Source organism: Cryptotermes secundus, unplaced genomic scaffold, assembly GCF_002891405.2.
Source record: "Cryptotermes secundus unplaced genomic scaffold, Csec_1.0 scaffold454, whole genome shotgun sequence".
In the NCBI taxonomy this organism is placed as follows: domain Eukaryota; kingdom Metazoa; phylum Arthropoda; class Insecta; order Blattodea; family Kalotermitidae; genus Cryptotermes; species Cryptotermes secundus.
In genome coordinates, this window is record NW_019729215.1 from 346,114 (window position 1) to 366,716 (window position 20,603).

Below are 20,603 nucleotides of genomic sequence, written 5' to 3' on the forward strand. Positions count from 1 at the left end.
AGCCCGCAGTGTCTTCACTACTAGTTGCCTGATAACGGCTTCTAACAACGGCTATTCCTCTGCTTCCCTCTCTGAATGGCAGCTCCCTTCCAACTGGCTAATTCTTGCTCCAGTTATACACCTTATAACCCTCTCGACACGGACCACCGTAAAAGACACCTTTCCAACAGTACTTCTATTGTTGCATGCGTATTCGTTGTGGCGGGAATGTGTTTACCGAGCCGTTGCCTATAAACGGCTCTACACGCTACAATATATTACTTGAAGCTTTCATAGCGACTGTACGAGATGAAGCCTCCTCAGCTGCTCAGCCGTGTCGAGATGGGGACAGTATCCAGCGTGTCTTCTTCATCGTCACCCTGATGATGGACACAGAAAATTTTCGAAACATCTATCTTGACACCGTTGATCGACCACAAGACTTCACTGCTCTTCCCACGCAAACTGAGCTCTACGTATGAACATTATGTTGCAAGTGACTGAACTGCGGCCCAAGTACGTCAGTTCAGATGTTGGGCATTTCTTGCGCTAGGAACGGAACACATCGCTTTGAATACATGTTCTGTTCGTTGGTTGCTTTTGTCTGGTGTGCGCCACTTCCAGGCTGAATAAGCTCACCTTGTCACCTACTTACACTACAAGCCATCGCAGTTACGCCCTCCGGCACCCCGAGTAACTTGCTATTCTTACAGTACACATCTCGACCCCCTACGTTAACGGTTCGCGTGTCCTATTGCTGCCCCTAGCGATTACTGGACATTAAGTAAAGTAAAGCTATCCCTGTAACAGGCCGAGGAGGCCCACAGGATTGTTAAGACGTCGAGGCTCACAGATGGCGGTGAGGTTGTCAGCCTTATGCGTCGGCCGACCTTATTTTATCCACCAGGAAGATTCCTGGTACTCATTTCTGTCGACCTCAGGGCCATAGTGCGGCTGGAAGGATCAGGCCAATTGAAAAATCCAATGACCTCGCGACCTCCCGGCTTGTAGCGCAATGTCTCAACCAACTGCGCTACCGCGTGTCCCCCACTGGCCATATAAATTCATTTCTACTTTCTAGGAGAGCTCGTACCGGACTATACGGTGTCACAGTACTCTTCACAGCCTCCGCTGTCGAACTCCAATGCAACAGACGATAAGGTTCCTAGAAAGTGGTACAGGCAAGTAGACTCACACTGCGGTCTTCTGGGTACCGACGTTTCGGAGGAATGTATTGCTTCCGGTTGCCCTGCAGACAGAACACCGGTACCTAGCTAAGAGAGCGCTACACCACCTAAGTAACACTTGTGTGCGCACTGTAGCAGGATAAACATCAGAGGTCAGCAGGAAGCGGAGAGAAGCCAGACGTAACCTTTCACATGATGAATTGAGCAGCCAGTGGGCTAGACAGGGCGTACGTGTACAGGCGTTACTCGGTGAGCACCGCGGTCCGCACCCACTGTCCGCGATTCTTGTGGTGATGCCACAGTCGCTTCGCTCCTCTATTTGCAGAACACGAAGGTTCATTACCGTTTTCACAAGAGCCCGCCACTTGAATCCACTCAACACATCCCCCCATCCCGTGTCCGACCACATCCAAGGCGACACGCTGAGGAGGCAGCCCACCGCACAACCCCCTGCCTGTTCAATGCAGTCCCTGGAGGCAGCGCTGAGGAAGTGCTATGCCGTGGTGACAAGGAACCCACATCGAGTTGAGTGGGCCACTGAAACCATAAGTAGTCACTTACAAGGATCCCAATGCCTGGGTACTAAAGAGAAGTTTTGCCTGGCGCGGGAGTTGCATTTGTGTGCTGTCGCAGTACAAACCACAGAGATCTCTGTGAGAGTGCACTATCCCTGTAACAGGCCGTGGAGACCCATAGGGTTGTGAGACGTCGAGGCTCCCACATTTTCTAGAAAATCGGCTCACAGATGGCGGTAAGGCTGTCAGCCTTGCGCGCCGACCACCCTTTAGCCCCAGGAAGATTCCTGGTACTCTTTTCTGTTAGAGACTGAGTCTACCCCAGGACCATAGTGCGGTTGGATGGATTAGGTCAACTTAAAAATCCACTGACCTCATCGGGAATAGAACCAGCGACCTCCCGGCTTGTAGCATCTATCTTGCAATTTTATGGAGGAACGGAGGAAGACTATGAAAAACTTCTGTCCAAATATCCGGCGTCAAGGACGAGATTCGAACCAAGCACCTCGCGAATATGTGTAGATAGTTAACACTGCGCTAAACTGCTCGGACAGCCGCGCCTAACCACTTCTCGGAATTTGTCTTGAGGGTCTGAGAAAACCACGAAAGAACACCAGTCACGATACCTCATCTCCGAACCAAGGTTTGAAATCGGAACCTCAAAGTCCGGTCATGAATGAACTGATGAATGAGTGAATGGATGAACAAGGGAAAAGAGAGAGTGCGGGCAGAGCAAATACAGAGCAAACATGGGCGGTGAGAGTGTAGGGAGCTGCAGTGCCGAGGTCAGCTGCTATATAAGCCCGGGAACCGCGCCATGCCTACCAATTGTCCACTTCCTGCGCAACATGGCGGTCAGACTCGCAGCTGCAGTGCTCATTGTTGTGACCGTAGTGCTCCCTGGGGTCCTCTGCAGGAAGATACGTAAGTGTTTAGTGTTCTTCTTAAGCTTTGCGTTCCTACCCACGGAATCCGAACGGTAAGGTTTGCCAAAACGGGCCTGGACGCTTCGAGGCGTGTCCGTAAGTCTGTCGGATTGTCGCAATATTGCGCACTGTGACGTCCCCTAACTCCGTTGACACTTGCAATTTGGGTTAGAATCAGATAACAATAGCCGGCTTCACGTGCGCAACTCCCTGAACATCTGTCGGAGCCAAACAACAGTTGCAGAGAAACATGAAACATACAGTTCATGTCCGGTCACTTTTCCCGCATTTCTTGCGGTTTTCGAGGTAATTAAGCAAAGGCAAGCCACAGCGCCACGGCTGTTACTCTGTGTGCACATCCCCTTACTTGCTATGTTTATTTTCGATATCCGCTATTTCACTTGCGTGTTGCTCGAGGCTTGCAACTGTATCACATGCTTACACCCCGTTAGACATTCCTACAGCCCAGCCGGCAAAACTTAGGGATAAGGGTAATTTATGTACCTTCTCTTCTTTAAAAATCTTGTTGCATTTTTATGTTTCTTTCAAATTTGCTGCTTCAAATATGTTCATCTGACGGCCTGATAATTTTCCCAACGGCCGTTCACGTATTTGGCCCTCCGTTTAATCGCGCGACCGGATATTATGATATAGCCTGTCTCCAACTTCCGGCAAAATCAGGATTTAATGACAATACTACATTGATACATCGTAATCGACATACTATATCGATATATCGAAATTGCGATCTTATATTGTTCACTGCTTCAAGTGTGAATAGATAATTAGTTGATTACAGACCATTGAAATGGCATAAAAATTCCGTTTCGTTTCTGCAGAACGTACAAAATGTTTGCCCAAAATGCTGAAGGGGTCAGGGCAGGAAATAGATCGCAGGATAACTTTTTTCCTGACGCTTAGAAAACACACTGCGTCTCAATTACAAAGACCAGCCGATTAATGCTGCTCAAAGAAATAGCCATTGTTTCACCTACAGAAGTCATACAAACGGAAATTATGCGAGGGGACTTTCATGAACTGTAAAATGAGTGCAGAAAGAGGAGCCTGTGGTGTGGCGCGAGGTTCCCATACGAAACCACATTAAGATACTGAGGAAAGCCAGGAAAACCTCCGCTTTACAGGCACACAAAATAAATAGTTCGGCTAATTCAATAACCAGTCAGTAAAAGCATTCAAATCAGTTAATCAGTCAGTCCGATCGATCAGTTCAGTCAGTATATTCAATCAATCAGTGAGGAAGATCAGTTAATTCAATCAAACAGTTATGACCAAGTCAAGGGCGGCGTTGGCTGAGGTGTGGATGGGTCAGGTTATGTAACTCAGCTGGTGAAGTTGTGACTGTCTCCAGGGTCGCACCAACTGGGAAGCATGCCCAGCCACAAGGATTCACTTCAGTGGGGAATGTGCTTATACCCTTAACAGCGAGTTACTTAATGCGCAGAAGCGACGAGGCGTAGTGACGTGCTCGATTTCTCCCTCGCGTCACTTTATCCACTATTGGTGTTAATTTATTATAACGAATTTTCGAAGTCGCAAAACACGTCCGTTGCCCGGTGAAGTTAAACAAAAAGCCCTCCCCCTGATGCCTCGTACCAGCGACGCAGTGGCGTCCGACGCTAACACAAGTTCCTTATTGCCAGCTGGCTGGATTCGAACCGAGTTCCCCACCCCTACATCGAATCTTGGCATTCCTATTGGTTCAAAACCGACGAAAGTCACGTGTTCCCGCGTAAGGCGGGAAGCCGTGAGCCCCGGGATCTACTGGACCCTCTCGGCTCGACCGCCGCGCGCCCCGATTTCCTGCTCTGAACCCCGCAGAGGACCTGCAAGCTCCGCGACACGCCTATTACTTTACGCACCTCACCGCCATCTGTGAGCCGATTGTCTAGAAAACGTGGGCCCCTCGACGTCTCACAACCGTATGGGCCTCACGGCCTGTTACAGGGATAGCTTTACCTTTTGCCTTGATTATTATTTTTGTCGGTTACACAACAAATCCAATTAATAAGTCAGTGCAATCAGGCGAATCAATTAATGAGTCGGTCTAGTTTCTTATTCCAACGACCCAGTGCAACCAGTCAGTCCGGTGAATGAATCAGCCCATCAGCCTGCAGCCCGCACTGCAGCTACCCATCACAAGTGCATGCAGGGCCAGACACGGTTACAGCAACGCGGTCTGCTCTGTGCTGACCACTTTCACTGTCGGCGCCCCTCACTGTAACGAAGTGCGCGGCAACAGGGTGATCACAAAAATAGACACTCAGCAATTATGCATTTTCATGAACACGTATGGGACAGTGGAGGTACAGCTCCATGGATTAATCCCGGCAATGGAGACAGATGAATGGTAACCTTCCGGGAGAGGCACACTGGAGCCGCCCTGGACGCGGTCCCTGAAGCCCGCAGCCCGTTATGTTATTGTCTCACTGATCTGCTAAAACACCGCCTGCTCTAATACTAACAAACTCTGCCCGTGCGTCCCGTATGATTCTCACAATAAACAGCGATTACTTCCCCAAAATTAACCGGGTGGGCTTTGTAGCGGAAATGTACTGTTTCCTGTGAGGTAAGGGCTGACTCTTTATAGTATATCAAACTTTGTGCACGAGCCTGCATTGGCAAGAAACCTCTGTATAAACGTTACTTAGTGTAGTGCAAAGGCCGCGCCGTAGCTGAAGCGGTTAGTCGCTGGCGGCCCGGGTCTGGTCAAGTGGGATTTGTGGTGGACAGATTGGCGCTGGGGCGTGTTTTCTCCGAGTACTTCGGTTTCCCCTGCCAATCTTCATTCCACCAATTGCTCCACAATCACCCTCACCTATCATCTGGGGCTGGTACAATAGGCCAGAAGTGGCCGCAGTACAAGGGACTTAGTCCCACCCCACTAGCAATAAAAAATAATGTAGTGCAGTGACACAGAGCCCACAGCGCGGAAACTGCGGTGCAACGAACGCAGCGCTACATACAAACACCGACTCTTCCTTCGTCGAAGAGGAGGCCCCATTTCGAAACACGTTCATGTCAAGGAGAGAATAGAAATCTTGGTCATGGATCCCGAGGACGCAGAAGCTATATATGAAAGTGCTGGCGAAATCAGCAGCAATTTAACGACCGATCAGGCACCAAGGGATTAACCAAATTACGTATTGATGAAAAAATATATTTCAGTCCGGGTAACTTTCATCAGAAACCTACTCATGTGCTAGTCACAAGCCCCGTCCCCATCGCGTCCTGTGTCACGCCGTGCAATGTCCCATTACGAAGCGATTTTCACATTTTCTCCCAGAAGTGTGACATGATTATGTAAGCACTGCTCTGTTGCAGCGAGCTATGTAAAGCTGTGCAAGAAGAGCGATCCTGACTTCGATGCTTGCGTAATCAGCTCCGTGGAGGCTCTGAGACCAAGGCTCAACAAAGGTAAGCAGTCTTAAAAACTGACAGTCGCTCAGCCACGCTAGAAACTCTCCTCTATTGGACCCAAAGCGCCATTGCTGCACACAACTGAACCCACCATTGATTCCTATCCTAAGCCAGCTCAATCCAGTGCACAACTCCAAATTTAATTTCTTTACCGTCAGTGTTCATATAATTATCCAATCCATGCATGAGTCTTCAAATAGTTTCTTTCCTCTTGCTTTTCCAGCCCAGGTTCTGCGTGTATTCTGTTCTCTCCCGCGCATGCTACATGCCCTGTCCAGCTGTAACTCTGTAACTCTGCTCTTAAATTTTCCGTGAATGGGATTTAATTTCTTGTCTACTTTAATATTATCCTGGATCTCCCACAAGACCTAACATAACACGAATGGGCGGCGTTACTTTGCAGGGATCCCCAAGATGAACGTGCCACCCGCGGACCCGTTCGTGCTGCCGGCCCTAGAAGTGAACAGAGACCGTGACGCCATCAAGCTGCGCGCGCACCTGCAGAACATTGTTGCCCATGGAGGCACTGGCTTCGTCATCAACAGACTAAAGTAAGCAGCAGCAATCAACAGACAACAAATCGATTAATATCTAGAAACTTAAGATCGAGTGAGAGCTGAGCATGCGTAGTACGGTCTGCCCCAATATTAGAAACATAGCAGAAGAGCATTAAAAGCCGCAGGTAAGAGGTCGGCCATACGCAGGCAAACCCCTTGCAAAACGTCAACTTGCACACAGAGAATGAAATGGAGGAACAGTATCAAGATTGAGCTATGGGAGGTGTGATCATATTCTGGAATATAGACCCGTTGCTAGGCAACGAAAGCGAAATAAGCGACTATCCAACAGCCGCTGCTAGGTAACGGCTCTGTCAACAGCACGAGCGCAACAATTGCACAGTAACGCAAGAGCGGTGTTTTCTACGCGGTCCGTGTCGAGATGTTATACACAGGATAGTCTGTCAAAGTAACTTTGTTCGTAGGGGTTTATTTCTCGTTTTTCATTTATTAGTTTACCTACTGTGTTGGCTGTTCTGAAGGCTGTCTTTATGTTAGTGTTTTTTAATCGTTTTGTGATTTTTCGTATGTAATTTCCTGTATAAGTATAAGTGATCCATTTTGTTCTTTTTCGTCTTTATTATCCGGGTTACCCACCTTTCGCTTAAGTTTGTTATATAAATGTGTGATGTCTTCCTTCCTATAGCCATTATTTAGTGTTATATTAATAAAAGTATTAATTTTCCTCAAGGGGCAGTGTAAGAAGTCTGTGTATCCAATTTCTATATGCTGGCAATTTTTGTTCTTTAGGGTGGCATGATTTATTATTTATTGCTATGTCTGTCGTTGTGGGTTTTCTGTATATTTCCATTTCTATTTGTCCGTGTCTATTAAATATATTTAAGTCCAAGTAAGCTAAATTTTTTAAACACTTTAAAAGTTTTAATACCAGGAAGGCTGCTGTGACTGTGAAAAGTTGAATATTGTGTACATTGTGTGTTCCGGGCATTATGTGTGTATGTGTGTAATTTAGCAATCAGAACACCTATTGTGATGGTGGTTTCCGAATAAGTATTGATGTTCCCTCTGAAGATGATCCGTAAGTGTGTGTCTCTCTCTTTCTCACTCTCTCTCTAAGTCTCAAATCTGAGACAGTAAAATATGGTCGCGAGGGCCAAGGGACTCGGACCCGAGAAAGACTGCGCTGGCAAGGACCAGTAGCATATACTACAAAAGAGAGGCCCGTCCTCTCTTCAGATAGGGTGCCCCACAAAAAAAGACTGTAACAGTCAAACAGTAATAAATATCTGGTCATGAGCCCCAGACGGGGCTAGACAGCAAGACTTACTGACTAGCTGACCGTCAGTAGCAATGTGACCTTGACTCTGAAGTGAAGAGTATTCAAGTGACTAGGCAGCCGCTGCAACATGGGCATATAACAGCCCCTGTGTACGAGTACATTGTGCACACATACACTACAGTTACATGCAGAGCTGTACGTAAATACAGATGACACGTACTTTCGCTTGAGCGAAGACTAGTTGTGAGACAGTCGCCAGCGGGTACGAACGTGAGCACGGAAGCAAAGGACATTGTTAGTATCCGTGACCAGGCAACGAATGATGAAGATATAGCAAACTGAGACTGTATGTGTGCTTTAGTTATAGCTATCTTCGGAGTGTGTAAGCCAGTGAGACTGCCATAATTATCTGTAGTTACGTTCTGCAAGCGACTGATACATCCGATTGCCAATCCAAACCCCGCCTATCGTCACCCCAAACACGTGACTATGACAGGTGATTAAACAAATCTGATTCGGGCAGTATACGGCTCAAGGTCATGCAATCGACACCCTGTGCACGTTCTACGGGAACAGAAAGTCGACATGACCTCTCGGCCACTCGGTATAATCGTGCAGAATCCATTGTTATTCAGGAAGGAACGCAATAAATGCACATGACCTCCAGGCCTGTTGTTTCTTCTGTTTACGTAAGAGGACTTTCCGTGGGCATGTCCTTTCTGAGAACCAGCACGCGTAAAAACAATCATCGCTCACAGTCGGCTGAGTGTGAAACTTGGTCTCTCACTTTGAGCAAGGAACAGACGCTGCAGCTGAAAGCGAACTACTGAGGGGGATACTTCGATCAATGCAGAAACAGAAGGAAACTGAGAAGAAATATATATACTAACGATACGTTAGCAACCAGGCTACAAGCACGTTCGATTCCCGATGAGGTCCATTGCATTTTTCAACTGACCTAATCCTTCCAGCCGCACTATGGCCTTAGGGTCGATTCAGCCTCTAACAGAAATGAGTACCAAGAATCTTCCTGGGGGTAAAGGGCTGCTGACGCCTAAGGCTGACAACCTCACTGCCATCTGTGAGCCGATGGTCTAGAAAATGTTGGAGCCTCGACGTCTCACAGCCCTATGGGCCTCCACGGCCTGTTCCAGGGATAGCTTTGCCTTTTACCTTTTTCCACATCGCCCACTTCGGCTTTGGGGCCCACCCAGCCACCTACGCAATAGGTAACGGGGACACGTTACTTTAGGTTGACCATACACCTCCGTCTGGTGCCAATGTTATGAATGCATGGCGCTCATAGAAGCGAACGAACAAATTTACCTTTTTACTAACATTACTGTTCGACTTGCATATGCAAAGAAGTGGCAGTGGCCAATATTGCCCCACATTTAAACCCTGACGAAAGTGACGACAATCAGTGAACCTTCCTAGATCGTACCGAGGTATACACGTCGACAAGTGGACGGGCATATCATGCCTTAAATTTGCGAACTAATTTGTTCGCGATATAACGCCCCATAGTCCGATAATAATCAACCGACGTTTCGGAGGAACATGTCGCCTCTACCTTTAGTGTCGAGCAGTAAACCAACCAGCAAGAATCAGCCGGCGCCGTGACAGCCACAAAACAAATATATTGTCACGTGACCACAGACAGGGTTTGGATTGGATAATTGGATTTATTGAACACTTATACACACCGCAAGTAATTACAGCGCCACCGCTAATCTTCACAAATCACCACAGCACCCGCTAAGCCTTTTCCAGCCTGCCGTGCCTTCATCAGCTGTACCTTGACAACGGCTTCTAACAATGGAGATTCTTCAGCTTCACGTGACCAAGTCCTCTCTTCACAGACTCCCGTACAGAATTGACTACCCGACTAAGTTCAAAGTCAGAGTCACTTTACGACTGGCGGTTTACTGCCAATCAGTACGTCTTGGCGATAAGCCCCTCGAGACTCACCACCAACAATTTTGTTTTCAAACTGAACATTTGAGGTTATAATCCTTATGTAACATCCTCTCTGGCGAGAGGATGGGTCTGTCCTTTAAATTGCTGCTGGTTTCGCCGGCGCAGTCATCCTCAGGTCCGAATCCCGTGGAACTCATGACCATGTTTTAGTGCCTCACATTCGAGACTCCCCCAACCTGGAGGGCCAGGTCCCCGTATTTATATCCCCCAGGAAGAGGGTGGCCCAGTTATACCCCCAGGCACTGGGTTCCCTTTTTGTCGCCTCTTAAGACTCACAGGGCTACGGTGGAGGTATTCGATCCCGCCTCCACACGGGACTGACTAAGCTCTACCGCTGTACCTTGTTTATAACATCTCGTCACGGACCAAGTAGGAACACCCGTTTCCAACAGCACCTCTAATGATGTGCGTCGATACACTGCTCTGGGAACGTGTTTACCGAGCCGTTGCCTAGAAAAGACTCTGGTATATTGGCCTATCTATCGGCCGTCGCATAGTAACGGCTGTACATATACAACGTTTGGGCGAAATGTACGATCTTCTAATGTTAAAGCAGTTGGTAGACCTGCTGTGCTCTGAAGGAGTAACTATTTCAGGACCGACCTGGACAAGCTGGCGGTCGAACTGAGCATCACACTTCCCCACATCAGAGCCACCGCTGAGTACGACGTGGACTGCCGCATCCTGCTGGGAAATTTCAAAGGGCAGGGCGTCTTCATGGGAAATTTCAGTGAGTATTAATCTCATGTCTTGGGTACTACTAAATGCTTATCAAATCAACATTACAACGGCGCACTGTTTCACAAGAACACGTGGCTTGCAGGTACAAGTCTTATGAGTCCCTACAGTGTAGTACGGTTATCAGCGTTTCGGAGAAAATATTAGGCACGTCTTCATGGTATAGATAGCTCCTGCCCTATTGCTTCAAAACGCGGTGACCACCTATCAGACCGCGAAATATCCTACTTTAGGTCGCTGGCAGTGACCAGACTGTGTACCTCGGATGGCGAACCAGAGGTTCGGAATCATTTAGAAGGAAGTGACACTGGGCATAACTGAAGTGTACCTGAGTGACTGAGAAAACCACCAGGAGCCTCGGTCATGGAAGTTCCGAACAGAGCAAATCCCGGGCTCACATCAGACTTGAGGAATTTCCTTAATACGGTAATCAGAATGCAAGGCTCTCGGTGTGCAAGCGCGTGACGAAAATCTACCAGTATCACGTTTATTTCTGTAACCACAACAGCAAACAGACGGAACAACACAAACTGCGCTGTTTGCTGGTGCAGTCGCATGTTACGACATACCGAAATACATAAAAATCGTAAAGAATGCCACATCCCAGAAGATGACATTCTTCATGGTCACTGCCGTGAAATCCTCAAATCTTACATATATCAGTTTGCTGTGTGTTCGCCGTTTCCTGCTGGAATCCCTAAGAGACCACACACATTGCGGAATGTGCCCCGTCAGTGTGTACAGCAGCGGGCTTGGGCGTGTCCCTGGCATCGGAGCCTCAATCCAGACTCTTCAGTTCGTCCCTTCCTTCAAAGCTTTGGCTGCTGTGTATTCTGACACTGGCCCAACAACGCGTACTGTCCGCCGGCACTCAGAGTGGGGGAAGTTATGTAGGAGTGCCCTTAGCGCAACAGAGCTATCCCTAAAACAGGCCGTCGAGGCTCCCACATTTTGTAGACAATCGGCCCGCAGATGGCAATGACGTTGTCAGCCTTACGCGCAGGCCGGCCGCCCTTTACCTCTCGAGATTCCTGGTACTCATTTCTGTTAGAAGCTGAGTTGACCCCAGGGCCAGACTCGAAGGATTAGGTCAATACAAAATCCAATAACCTCCCCGGGAATCGAACCCGCGACCTTCCGGCTTGTAGCATATTGCCCCCCCCCCCCCCCCANCCCCCCCCACCAACCTTCCACTATACACGTATCTTATGATATAGTAGGAAGTCCAGGATTTCTGTAGAACTGAACTTTCGAATTCCATCAAGTCATGATACACAGCAACACATTAATGCGGGTCTTTTGCAGCGGACGTGAAGGTCGACGTGAAGGGTGACGGCAAGGTCGTGAAGAGGAATGGTGAAGAATATCTGGAGGTGAACAACGTCAAGACAAAGATCCGAGTTGGGGATTCCAGCGTTAAGATCAACGCTAAAGACGACAGGAACGGGCGACTCTGTGAGTACAAGTGTCGGCTGCAGGCAAAAAGAGAGCTTAACTGACAAGGAAAAGAACAAGCGTCAACTGTGACAGGCTTCACTAGAAGCTTCGAGTCCCAAACGTCCATCTACACAGCCCCCCCCCTGGTAAATCCATTATGCGCACATTAACTTGCACATAAGCAGTATTCAGTTACATTTTATCTAAGTGAAACACGAGGTTGTTGTATACATGAGGGTTGTTCTGGCCTCGGGAAAGTTCTTAAACTGTTCTCCCGTAGACTTGGTATGAAATATTGGGTAATACTGCGTTGTAAGAAGTTGAGCTATCCCTGTAAGAGGCCGTGGAGGCCCATAGGCTTGTCAGACGTTGAGGCTCCCACATTTTCTAGATAATCGGCTCACAGATGGCGGTGAGGTTATCAGCCTTACGCGCCGGCCGCCCTTTACTCCCTGGAAGATTCCTGGTACTCATTTCCGTCAGAGGCTGAGTCGACCCCAGGACCATAGTGAGGCTGGAAGAATTAGGTCAACTGAAAAATCCAGTGCCCTCATCGGGAATGAAACCCGCTACCTTCCGGCACAGTGCCTGAACCAAGTACTTTACCGCGTGCCGACAATACTGCGTTGTTACTGCTGCTGTTCGTGCTGGAGATGTTAATATCATAGGAGCCGCCACACATGTCCTTATAGGACGGAAACACGTAAGGCGAGCATAGCAACTTGGGTGTCTTGGTCCCTGTCAGTTAACACAAAGTGTCGCGGTCAGCATATCTCAATTAGGACGAAGGGCAGCCCGTAATCAGAAGTCTGTAATCTGTATTCATTCGTCTGGACCAAGCAGAATCTTCTTGAGAAAAGCTAACAGTCACCCAGCTTGCCAACAAACTTCCCGCCCGTCACAGAACCTGAACGTCCATTACCATTTTCACAACAGTCCGCCATCGCTCCCTATCCTGAGCCAGACGAATCCCATCCAAACCATCACAACCTCCTTCTTTATGACACATCCTAATAATTACGATCATCCAAATCGTCCATATTTTCCGAATACAATTTTATTTATATTTGGGATCTCTCCCATGCTACGTACCTACGACCTTTTCATCCCACTAATATCTGGCAAGAGGTACAAACTGTCAAGTTCCCGGCGTGCAGTTGTCTCTCTCCTCCTACTACCCCCCTTCTCCCGGGTCCAAATATTTTGCTATGCAGCACCATTATAGTTTAACCACGCATCGTTTCCTGCGTCAGCCGTTAGAGCGCATCTCCACTTTATGTTTCAGCCGAGTCTGCTCTGCAGTTCTACAACCAAAACAAGAAAGAGGTCCTGAATATCGTGTTGCCTATCGTACAGGAGACGGCTGAGGAAGTAATTACTCAGATAGGAAACAACATCTTGGGTTCCGCACCTCTCAGTGAGCTGCTCCCGGCCTAAGCTGCCATCTGTGATCGCTTCAAGTAACTACAAGATCATGCCTGACTATTATTAATCTCCAGTCTACCAACATCTACCGAAATTATCTGTAACATTCCACCAAAGATCATGAAGAGTTTTGCCTTCTGGTACACAACGCCGTGTAGTCTGTTAAAAGGCAACCGACGTTTCGGAGCAACATGTCGCATCCATCTTCAGAGTCGAAGAATACCCCAAGCAAAAAAAAAACAGGGCTTGCTACCTGCTTCATGGTTTCTTCCTTGGCTTAGTCAACCCTGGCGATGGAGGCCAAATATTCCTCCGAAACGTCGGTTGTCTTTCAACGGACACACAGTGTTACGACCCAGGTGACTGAACTCTTCATGACCACTGCTGTAAGAACCTCAAATGCAATAATTGGATATTAATTTTATGATTTGCGAGGCCTTTCTCTGATCACGAGTCAGTGGAATGGCGACTGTGGGCAGTGAACGGAAGCAAGGCACCAGTTGGGAAACTGGATCTGACACAAATTCAGTGATAATGGGGGAAAGTTTAAATGGTGGCTCCACTGGCCGTGAAACTCAGACAACAAAATCCTGCCTAATGGGGTCAGACTGAAGTTATTGACTCCTTTCGCCGTATTTTCATAAATTCGTAGTTTTTACTTCACTACTGTTTTAATTTATCACTCACACACACACACATATACATATATTGTGGCATGTAGAGCCGCTGCTAGGCAATGACCGCGAAATTAGCAACTATACAACAGTTGTTCCTAAGTAATGGCCCTGAAAACAACGGCCGTTGCTGGGCAATGGATGAGTAGAGTTCTCTTGGCATCCAAACAGGCACGAACGCAATAATCGCGCTGCAACAGAGGAACAGTGTTTTCTGTGCGGTCCGTGCCGAGATGTTATAAACAGCACAAGTTAGGAGCTGCAGAGCGAGATGTTTGTTGGTTGGCGAGTTAGTGAGTTTGAGAACCGCTGGGGTTCAGTCGTAGAGAGCTGTTGCTACGAGTAGCTGATAGCTGAGGCCGGAGACAGTTCGGGAACACTGAGGAAGGGGCACGTCCGTCGTTGAAAACCGCTACCAAGCAACGGCAGTGAAGACGTGACTGTGGACACTAGTGTCTGTGTAACAGTAACAGTCACATGTTGTATCAAAGGGTCCAATAAATTTGATTAGACGGGGTATGTGTTGCTAATCGGATTTACCTGACACTTACAGAACGTTACTACAAGTAAGGATTGTGCTCTCATTCTTCTACACACTTCATAAATCACTAGGGACACATTAGGTCTTCTCAGTCTATTACGGTCTTCACTAGCCGTTGCTTGGTAGCGGCTTCAATGGTGGACGTTCCCCTTCCTCTGGATTACCAAACTGCCCTCGGCCTCAGCTACCAGCTTCTTGCAACAACAGATCACAGCGACTGAATCGCAGTGGTCCTCTAACTGCAACTCCTAACTTTTCCTGCTTTATAGCTCGGCACGGACCACGTACAAAACACTGTTCCTCTCGTCAGTGCAATTGCTGCTTAGCAATTGCACTGACGTGCACGGCCATCGGCATGGACTGCGCAAAAAACACCATTCCTCTGTTGTTTATGGGCCGCGAACATGCCACAATATCATGACACACCACACTCCAAAATATGCAGGGTAGCCACGGACATTAACGCAACTTTGCTTGAGTCTTTGCACGTAATCGAACTCCTCATTCAAAAAATCTATTTTTAATCACACAAGTGATCCTTAATTTCGTGTGTATTAGAGTCAGTCATCATTATGATCTTTGGTACAGGAACTAGTTGATAGATGGCATAAGGTTACATGAGATTCACTGCGCACTCTAACAATGAGTGTTGAGAGCAACCTTAACCCAGACAAAGACAGGGTACCTCTGCTTCCTTACAACATTAGCCCCTCACTCCAACATTCAACATATGATTGGAGAAATTCAAGTTGTTTAAAGGAATTATGAACATAATAAATACTTTCAACGGCAAAGTAAAATAAAACACATTAATTTCCCAATACTCAGTAACAGCGTTAATGCCTTCATGAACCCGGAGAGCTCAGCTGGTATGGTGACAAGGCTACAGGGTACCTGGGCATACTTCACTGAGTATAGAGCAACCAGGGCATCTACTTCACCACTAGCCTTCATCTGGTGTCAAGGTAAAGAAAATCTGGAGCTATACCTCCATTCCCCATACGTATTTATAGCGCAGTACTATTTAAACACTGGAAGGAATTTCAAATGCATTCAGTAATGAACAAGTCTCCTCCGCACCCTTTTCTTGCCTTCTATACTAAGCACCTGCTGACTTGGTTATGCAACTGGTCAGTCACTAAATCATTCACTTGCTTAGCCACTCAGAGAGTAAGTCAGTCATGAAGATACGTTGATCCTGCTCTTTGGTCTTTGCACATCATGTACTGCCGGCGTTTCAGAGGTACACTGTGCCTCCATCTTCAGAGTTGAAGTAAGTAGCATGTGAGAGTATTTATGTATATATAGAGTTTTGTTCGAACANTTGGGACCAGTAAGTGCACCAAATTCTGTTTGCATCTGGTGTCCCAGGCACTGCATCAACATCAGCAATGAGCCAACAGGAAGGCTTAAATCAATACAAACCGATGCAGTTCCTAAGAAAGGAAGATCCTGAGGATGGAAGTTCAGTGTCAATGGGTCATGGCCATAGAAAATGATGGGACTTGGTATTAACATGTGGAGCCTCTGGTTCCACCAGAGGAGGATTTGAGGTAGTTCATATTTTTGAGAATTGGTGCCGAAACAAAAGTTTGCACTTCTTCCCTAAACAAATGCACATTTCTAGAGCCTCAACAAAACAATCACAAGCTGCAGGCCACTTTCCAGATACGTCTGAATTACCTTTCATTGCAAGGCTTTTTAAATGTGTGTGTGTGTGTGTGTTACGAAGCATGTGTTACATTAATTATGCAAAGTAAAATCAACAGAAAGCAGTCAAGAATCTTTGTTGATAATTAATATGGAAAAATATTTACACTGGGTACATTATACACATAATTACAACACATTTCACACATTATAAGCATTCAGTACAAAGATTAAATTTCAGTAAAGATAATATTAATTTGATAATTCAGTGTTTCTGTGCAACCAGTTCATTTGGGTTTTTATTAGTGCATACGTTCTGAACACTGCACCAGACCACAGCCTTCACATCCAGGGAGCTTGTCCAACCAGACACACCATATTCTTGGCTGGAACAGGAGGTCCTTCATTTTGGGCTCATTTCCTCAGTCACTGCTCACTGCGCCTCTGAGAAGACAGCAGACACACACAGGCAGTCTGCTACAAGTTTAAAACAACCTGAAGTACATTCTGTTCCAGCTCATAATACTGTCCAGTACAACAACACATGTATCTGTGTATTTATAATATATTTTTATATTCTCTGTAGAGTTCGAAGCCATTTCTTTCTTGTTCTTCTTGTCATTCCATTCCATTGCACCTACTGCCTGGACATCTTAGCAGACAGGGTGAATACAGGGCTGGAAACATCCACACTATCCACTGTAGTGACAGATTTCTCTCTTAATCGCTGCTCTATGCTTTTCTAAACGTTTCCTCTTCAGCGAACTTAACTTTGGAATGTGTCCGTGTTGTGCTATCCCCAGTCAGCTTTTGCTACCTTCCTCAGGTAACGAAACAAGTTGTCTCCTGTCTTCATTTGTGAAGTGCCTATTTCATGTCAGCTACACCATGCCACAGCAGGTGTTTCCATGGTGTTGGATGTGAGGTTCTCATTACGAAGTGTACTATCTTCTGGACATTTCAGAGAAACAGACAGCCTCCATCTTCAGGGTTGAAGATGAGTAAGCCATGCACCCAACCAGCTCTGAGTTCTCTGAAAATTAGATAAATATTCAGGCATTGCGACGTTTATGTTCATCAAAAGAAGAGAAAGAATATTTCCAAGTCTGTGAAAGTGAGTAGTGCTGTGAAACCCTTGTACTGACTGCAGGATTTTCTTCAGGCAGGTGTCCCTCACTTCCTTTCCTCTTGTTTGGAACATCAGAAGCATGTGATGTCAGCGTTCATGCCGTACAGTTGCTCATGATGACGTTACGCTTGTGCTGATAGATGATTCTGGAAAATGACACTATGATCCACCATGTCATTGTAAAGAATGCTTTTTATATAAATATATGAATTGTGTACAATTACTGTCCTTAGATTCTTCTGATCTCGAGTTCAATGTACGACTTTGCTACTGACAATACACCACACAGAGCGCTGAAGGTTTCCCAGTACTTCAGCAAACATTACAATTACAGTACTATTTGGCCACTGAAACTGCTTCCATCATCTCCTGTCCTGAACAGAGTTGCAAAAAATTTTTCGCCACCTATGACTACCGGGTCTCAAAAAAGTGCAACAACTTCTTGTCAACCATGTGGTCATCCCCTACTGGGCAGCGCCAACGGGCCTTCATCTCCAACATCCCCAAAGGCAATGACCCTGAAGATGGTAACCATAATGTCTGCTAGAATGCTGGATAGCCTTCAACATTATACAGAACATATTCCCAAAAGCCAAAGTCACACATTAATAATATGCAGCAACAGAACAACACGAAATGATGCCGTTATGCAACCGTAATGTTGCAAAACTGCAGAAGTATGTAATTAATTAGTCTGCACATCCTGTCAAGTCATGCAACTTAGCTTCTGCACAGCTCTACATAGTGACAAGGTAGCAGTGTTATGCACACGTAAGCAGCAAACTTAACTGAACCAACGTCAGGATCACACTCCCTGGCATCAATACACGGTCTACAAGAGCACTTTCATCAGGAAAATGTTGTCTTCACTTTCAGATGATATATCCAATCAGGAGGTCCTTGTTGTAATCTCATTTTCATCATCCGTAGCTGCCAGAAACAGAAGACCACGAAACTGAAACAGGGCCTCATAAGCAACAAAGATAATTTTTTTTCTTTTCAAAGATAAACCATATGATTTGATGAATATATACTTCAGCACAAAATGATTTTACCTTCATAGCACAGATCAGAATTTTGATGACTTCCAGAACACTCCAACAATTCAAACTTCTGTAACAAAACTTGTGGCATGATGTGGCTTCGCAACACAATGTAAAACTCACTGCGTGATGTGGCTTGGCAACACAACATAAAACTTGGTGCATGATGCAGCTTCGCAACCCATCATAAAACTCGCTGCCTGATGTGGCTTAGCAACACAACGTAAAACTCGCTGCGTGATGTGGCTTGGCAACACATCATAAAACTTGGCGCATGAAGCAGTTTTGCAACAGATCATAAAACTTGGCGCATGCGGCTTTGCAACAGATCATAAAACTCACTGCCTGATGTGGCTTCACAATACAACACAAAACTTAAGAATATCACCACAAGATGAACAAGAATTAAACAGGTACTAAGTGTGGAAGAGGAATACTGTTTAACGGCAGCATCATGCTGGCCTGCACTACCCACACTTCGCAGGGCTTCAGCAACACCGTGCAGTGAAGGGTAACGCTTTCATCTGAGCTACATATCCAACATATGGCCACCATCATAAGGATGGCTTTTGTTACAAAGACATGCACACTTGTTTCCTTCACCACAGTTCACTCTCTTCATGTGACCTGCAATTTCTTGCTTTTAAACTTGTTTCCCTTACACACAAATCCATATAATGCTATTACCATAACTGTATGTGTGTGGAACTTGTTTCTTGTAATATGAGGAAAAAACAGACTGATGGCATTGGAGAATATGGTGTTGAGGAGAATATTTGGACCAATGAGAGTGGAAGTGTCAGGAGGGCAGAGGAAAGTGCACAATGAGGATTTTCTTTATTTTATTCAGTCGCCAAAATAGGCAGTATGGACACATATTACCTACTGCGATGCTGCGATGATACGAGATTTCACACACGCAATACGATGCTAAAATATAATATTTCTGTATAATGAGGACCTTCATAATTAGCAGCCTTCACCAGATATTATTAAGGTAATGAAATCACAGATCAGATGGACAAGGCATGTAGCACACATGAAAGAGATGAGAAATGCTCAAAATTTTAGTCATAAAACCTGAAGGGAACAGACGACTTGCAAGACATGGGTAAATATGAGAATATTAAAATGGATTTTAAACAATTGGCCTGGATTCATCTGGCTCAGGTTAGGGGACATCTGTGGGATGTTACGAACTTGGTAATAAACTTTTGGGTTCCATAAAGAACTAGATGTTTCTTGATTAACTAAGCTTCACAAGAACCAGGCTCACTGGAATTAACTCACCACATCACATCGAGCTTGCATGTCATTAACAGTTACAGTGTGCTTGAGAAGGAATGGCTACATAAAGTATTATGAAACTATGTTGGACATTATCCATCAGGCAACAAACAATGTCTGACAATAATTTTACAATAAAAAACAGACCACTATCACAAACCTGTAGAGGATCATTATATGAAGTACCTAGTGGTTGCAGGTTTCACGGTACCTTGTTACTAACCACTGTGTTTATGGAACCCATACTTCACGAGTTCTCACCAATGGTTCCAAGCCTGAGCCAGCTGTATCCACTCCACACACTCATTCACTGACCATTCCAGAGAGCATAGTTCTTCACACTTCTGTGAAAAATACTGACAAAAATTGCTAATGTTTCTTTAGAGAAAACTTACGTTTAGTATATCTGAGCTCCATGTTGTGGGCCACTGACAACTTCCTGGCGTCTCCTCCGATAAAGAAAGTGTCAGGTGCACCTTCGCTGTTGTCGCAGGTGTCCTGTCTGTTAGTCAGGTTGATGTTTTCACCTGGTTCAACACTGAGACACCTCAGAACATCCCTTCTCACCATGATGCCGTCACTGAAGCACATGACACCATACACTTCAGACTTCTACACGTCAGTGCCTCTGAGCCGTCTCCAGCACACAGCGGTACCCAAAACATTCACCTAGATTCTGCACCTCGACACACAGACATTTCTTCTGCAGTTGATGCTGACTCTGAAGATTGGCTTATGTGCCACTGATCCCGTAGCTGTAACTGCTTGTTTGTGATGACACCATTTACTTTCTTCCACTCGGTACTAGTCCCAGAGGGGAGAATACCATAGTGAGGACTCTCATCTGTATACCATTT

The 20,603-nt window shown here is 46.2% G+C and overlaps 1 protein-coding gene across 1 annotated transcript; it reads left to right on the forward strand.

Annotated features, from left to right (window-relative positions):
* The first annotated feature begins 2,510 nt into the window (after positions 1–2,510).
* Positions 2,511–14,656, forward strand: LOC111865474. Its single transcript, XM_023853557.2, has 6 exons — positions 2,511–2,605; positions 5,950–6,042; positions 6,449–6,596; positions 10,419–10,552; positions 11,866–12,015; positions 13,283–14,656. The coding sequence occupies exons 1-6, from the start codon at positions 2,530–2,532 to the stop codon at positions 13,432–13,434; spliced, it is 753 nt and encodes a 250-aa protein (XP_023709325.1). The 5' UTR covers positions 2,511–2,529; the 3' UTR covers positions 13,435–14,656.
* The last annotated feature ends 5,947 nt before the right edge of the window (positions 14,657–20,603 follow it).

Coding starts and splice junctions, on each gene's coding strand:
- LOC111865474 (XM_023853557.2), top strand. CDS start 2,530: ATGGCGGTCAGACTCGCAGCTGCAGTGCTCATTGTTGTGACCGTAGTG. Junction 6,043..6,448: donor GAGACCAAGGCTCAACAAAG/GTAAGCAGTCTT, acceptor GTTACTTTGCAG/GGATCCCCAAGATGAACGTG. Junction 10,553..11,865: donor CGTCTTCATGGGAAATTTCA/GTGAGTATTAAT, acceptor GGTCTTTTGCAG/CGGACGTGAAGGTCGACGTG.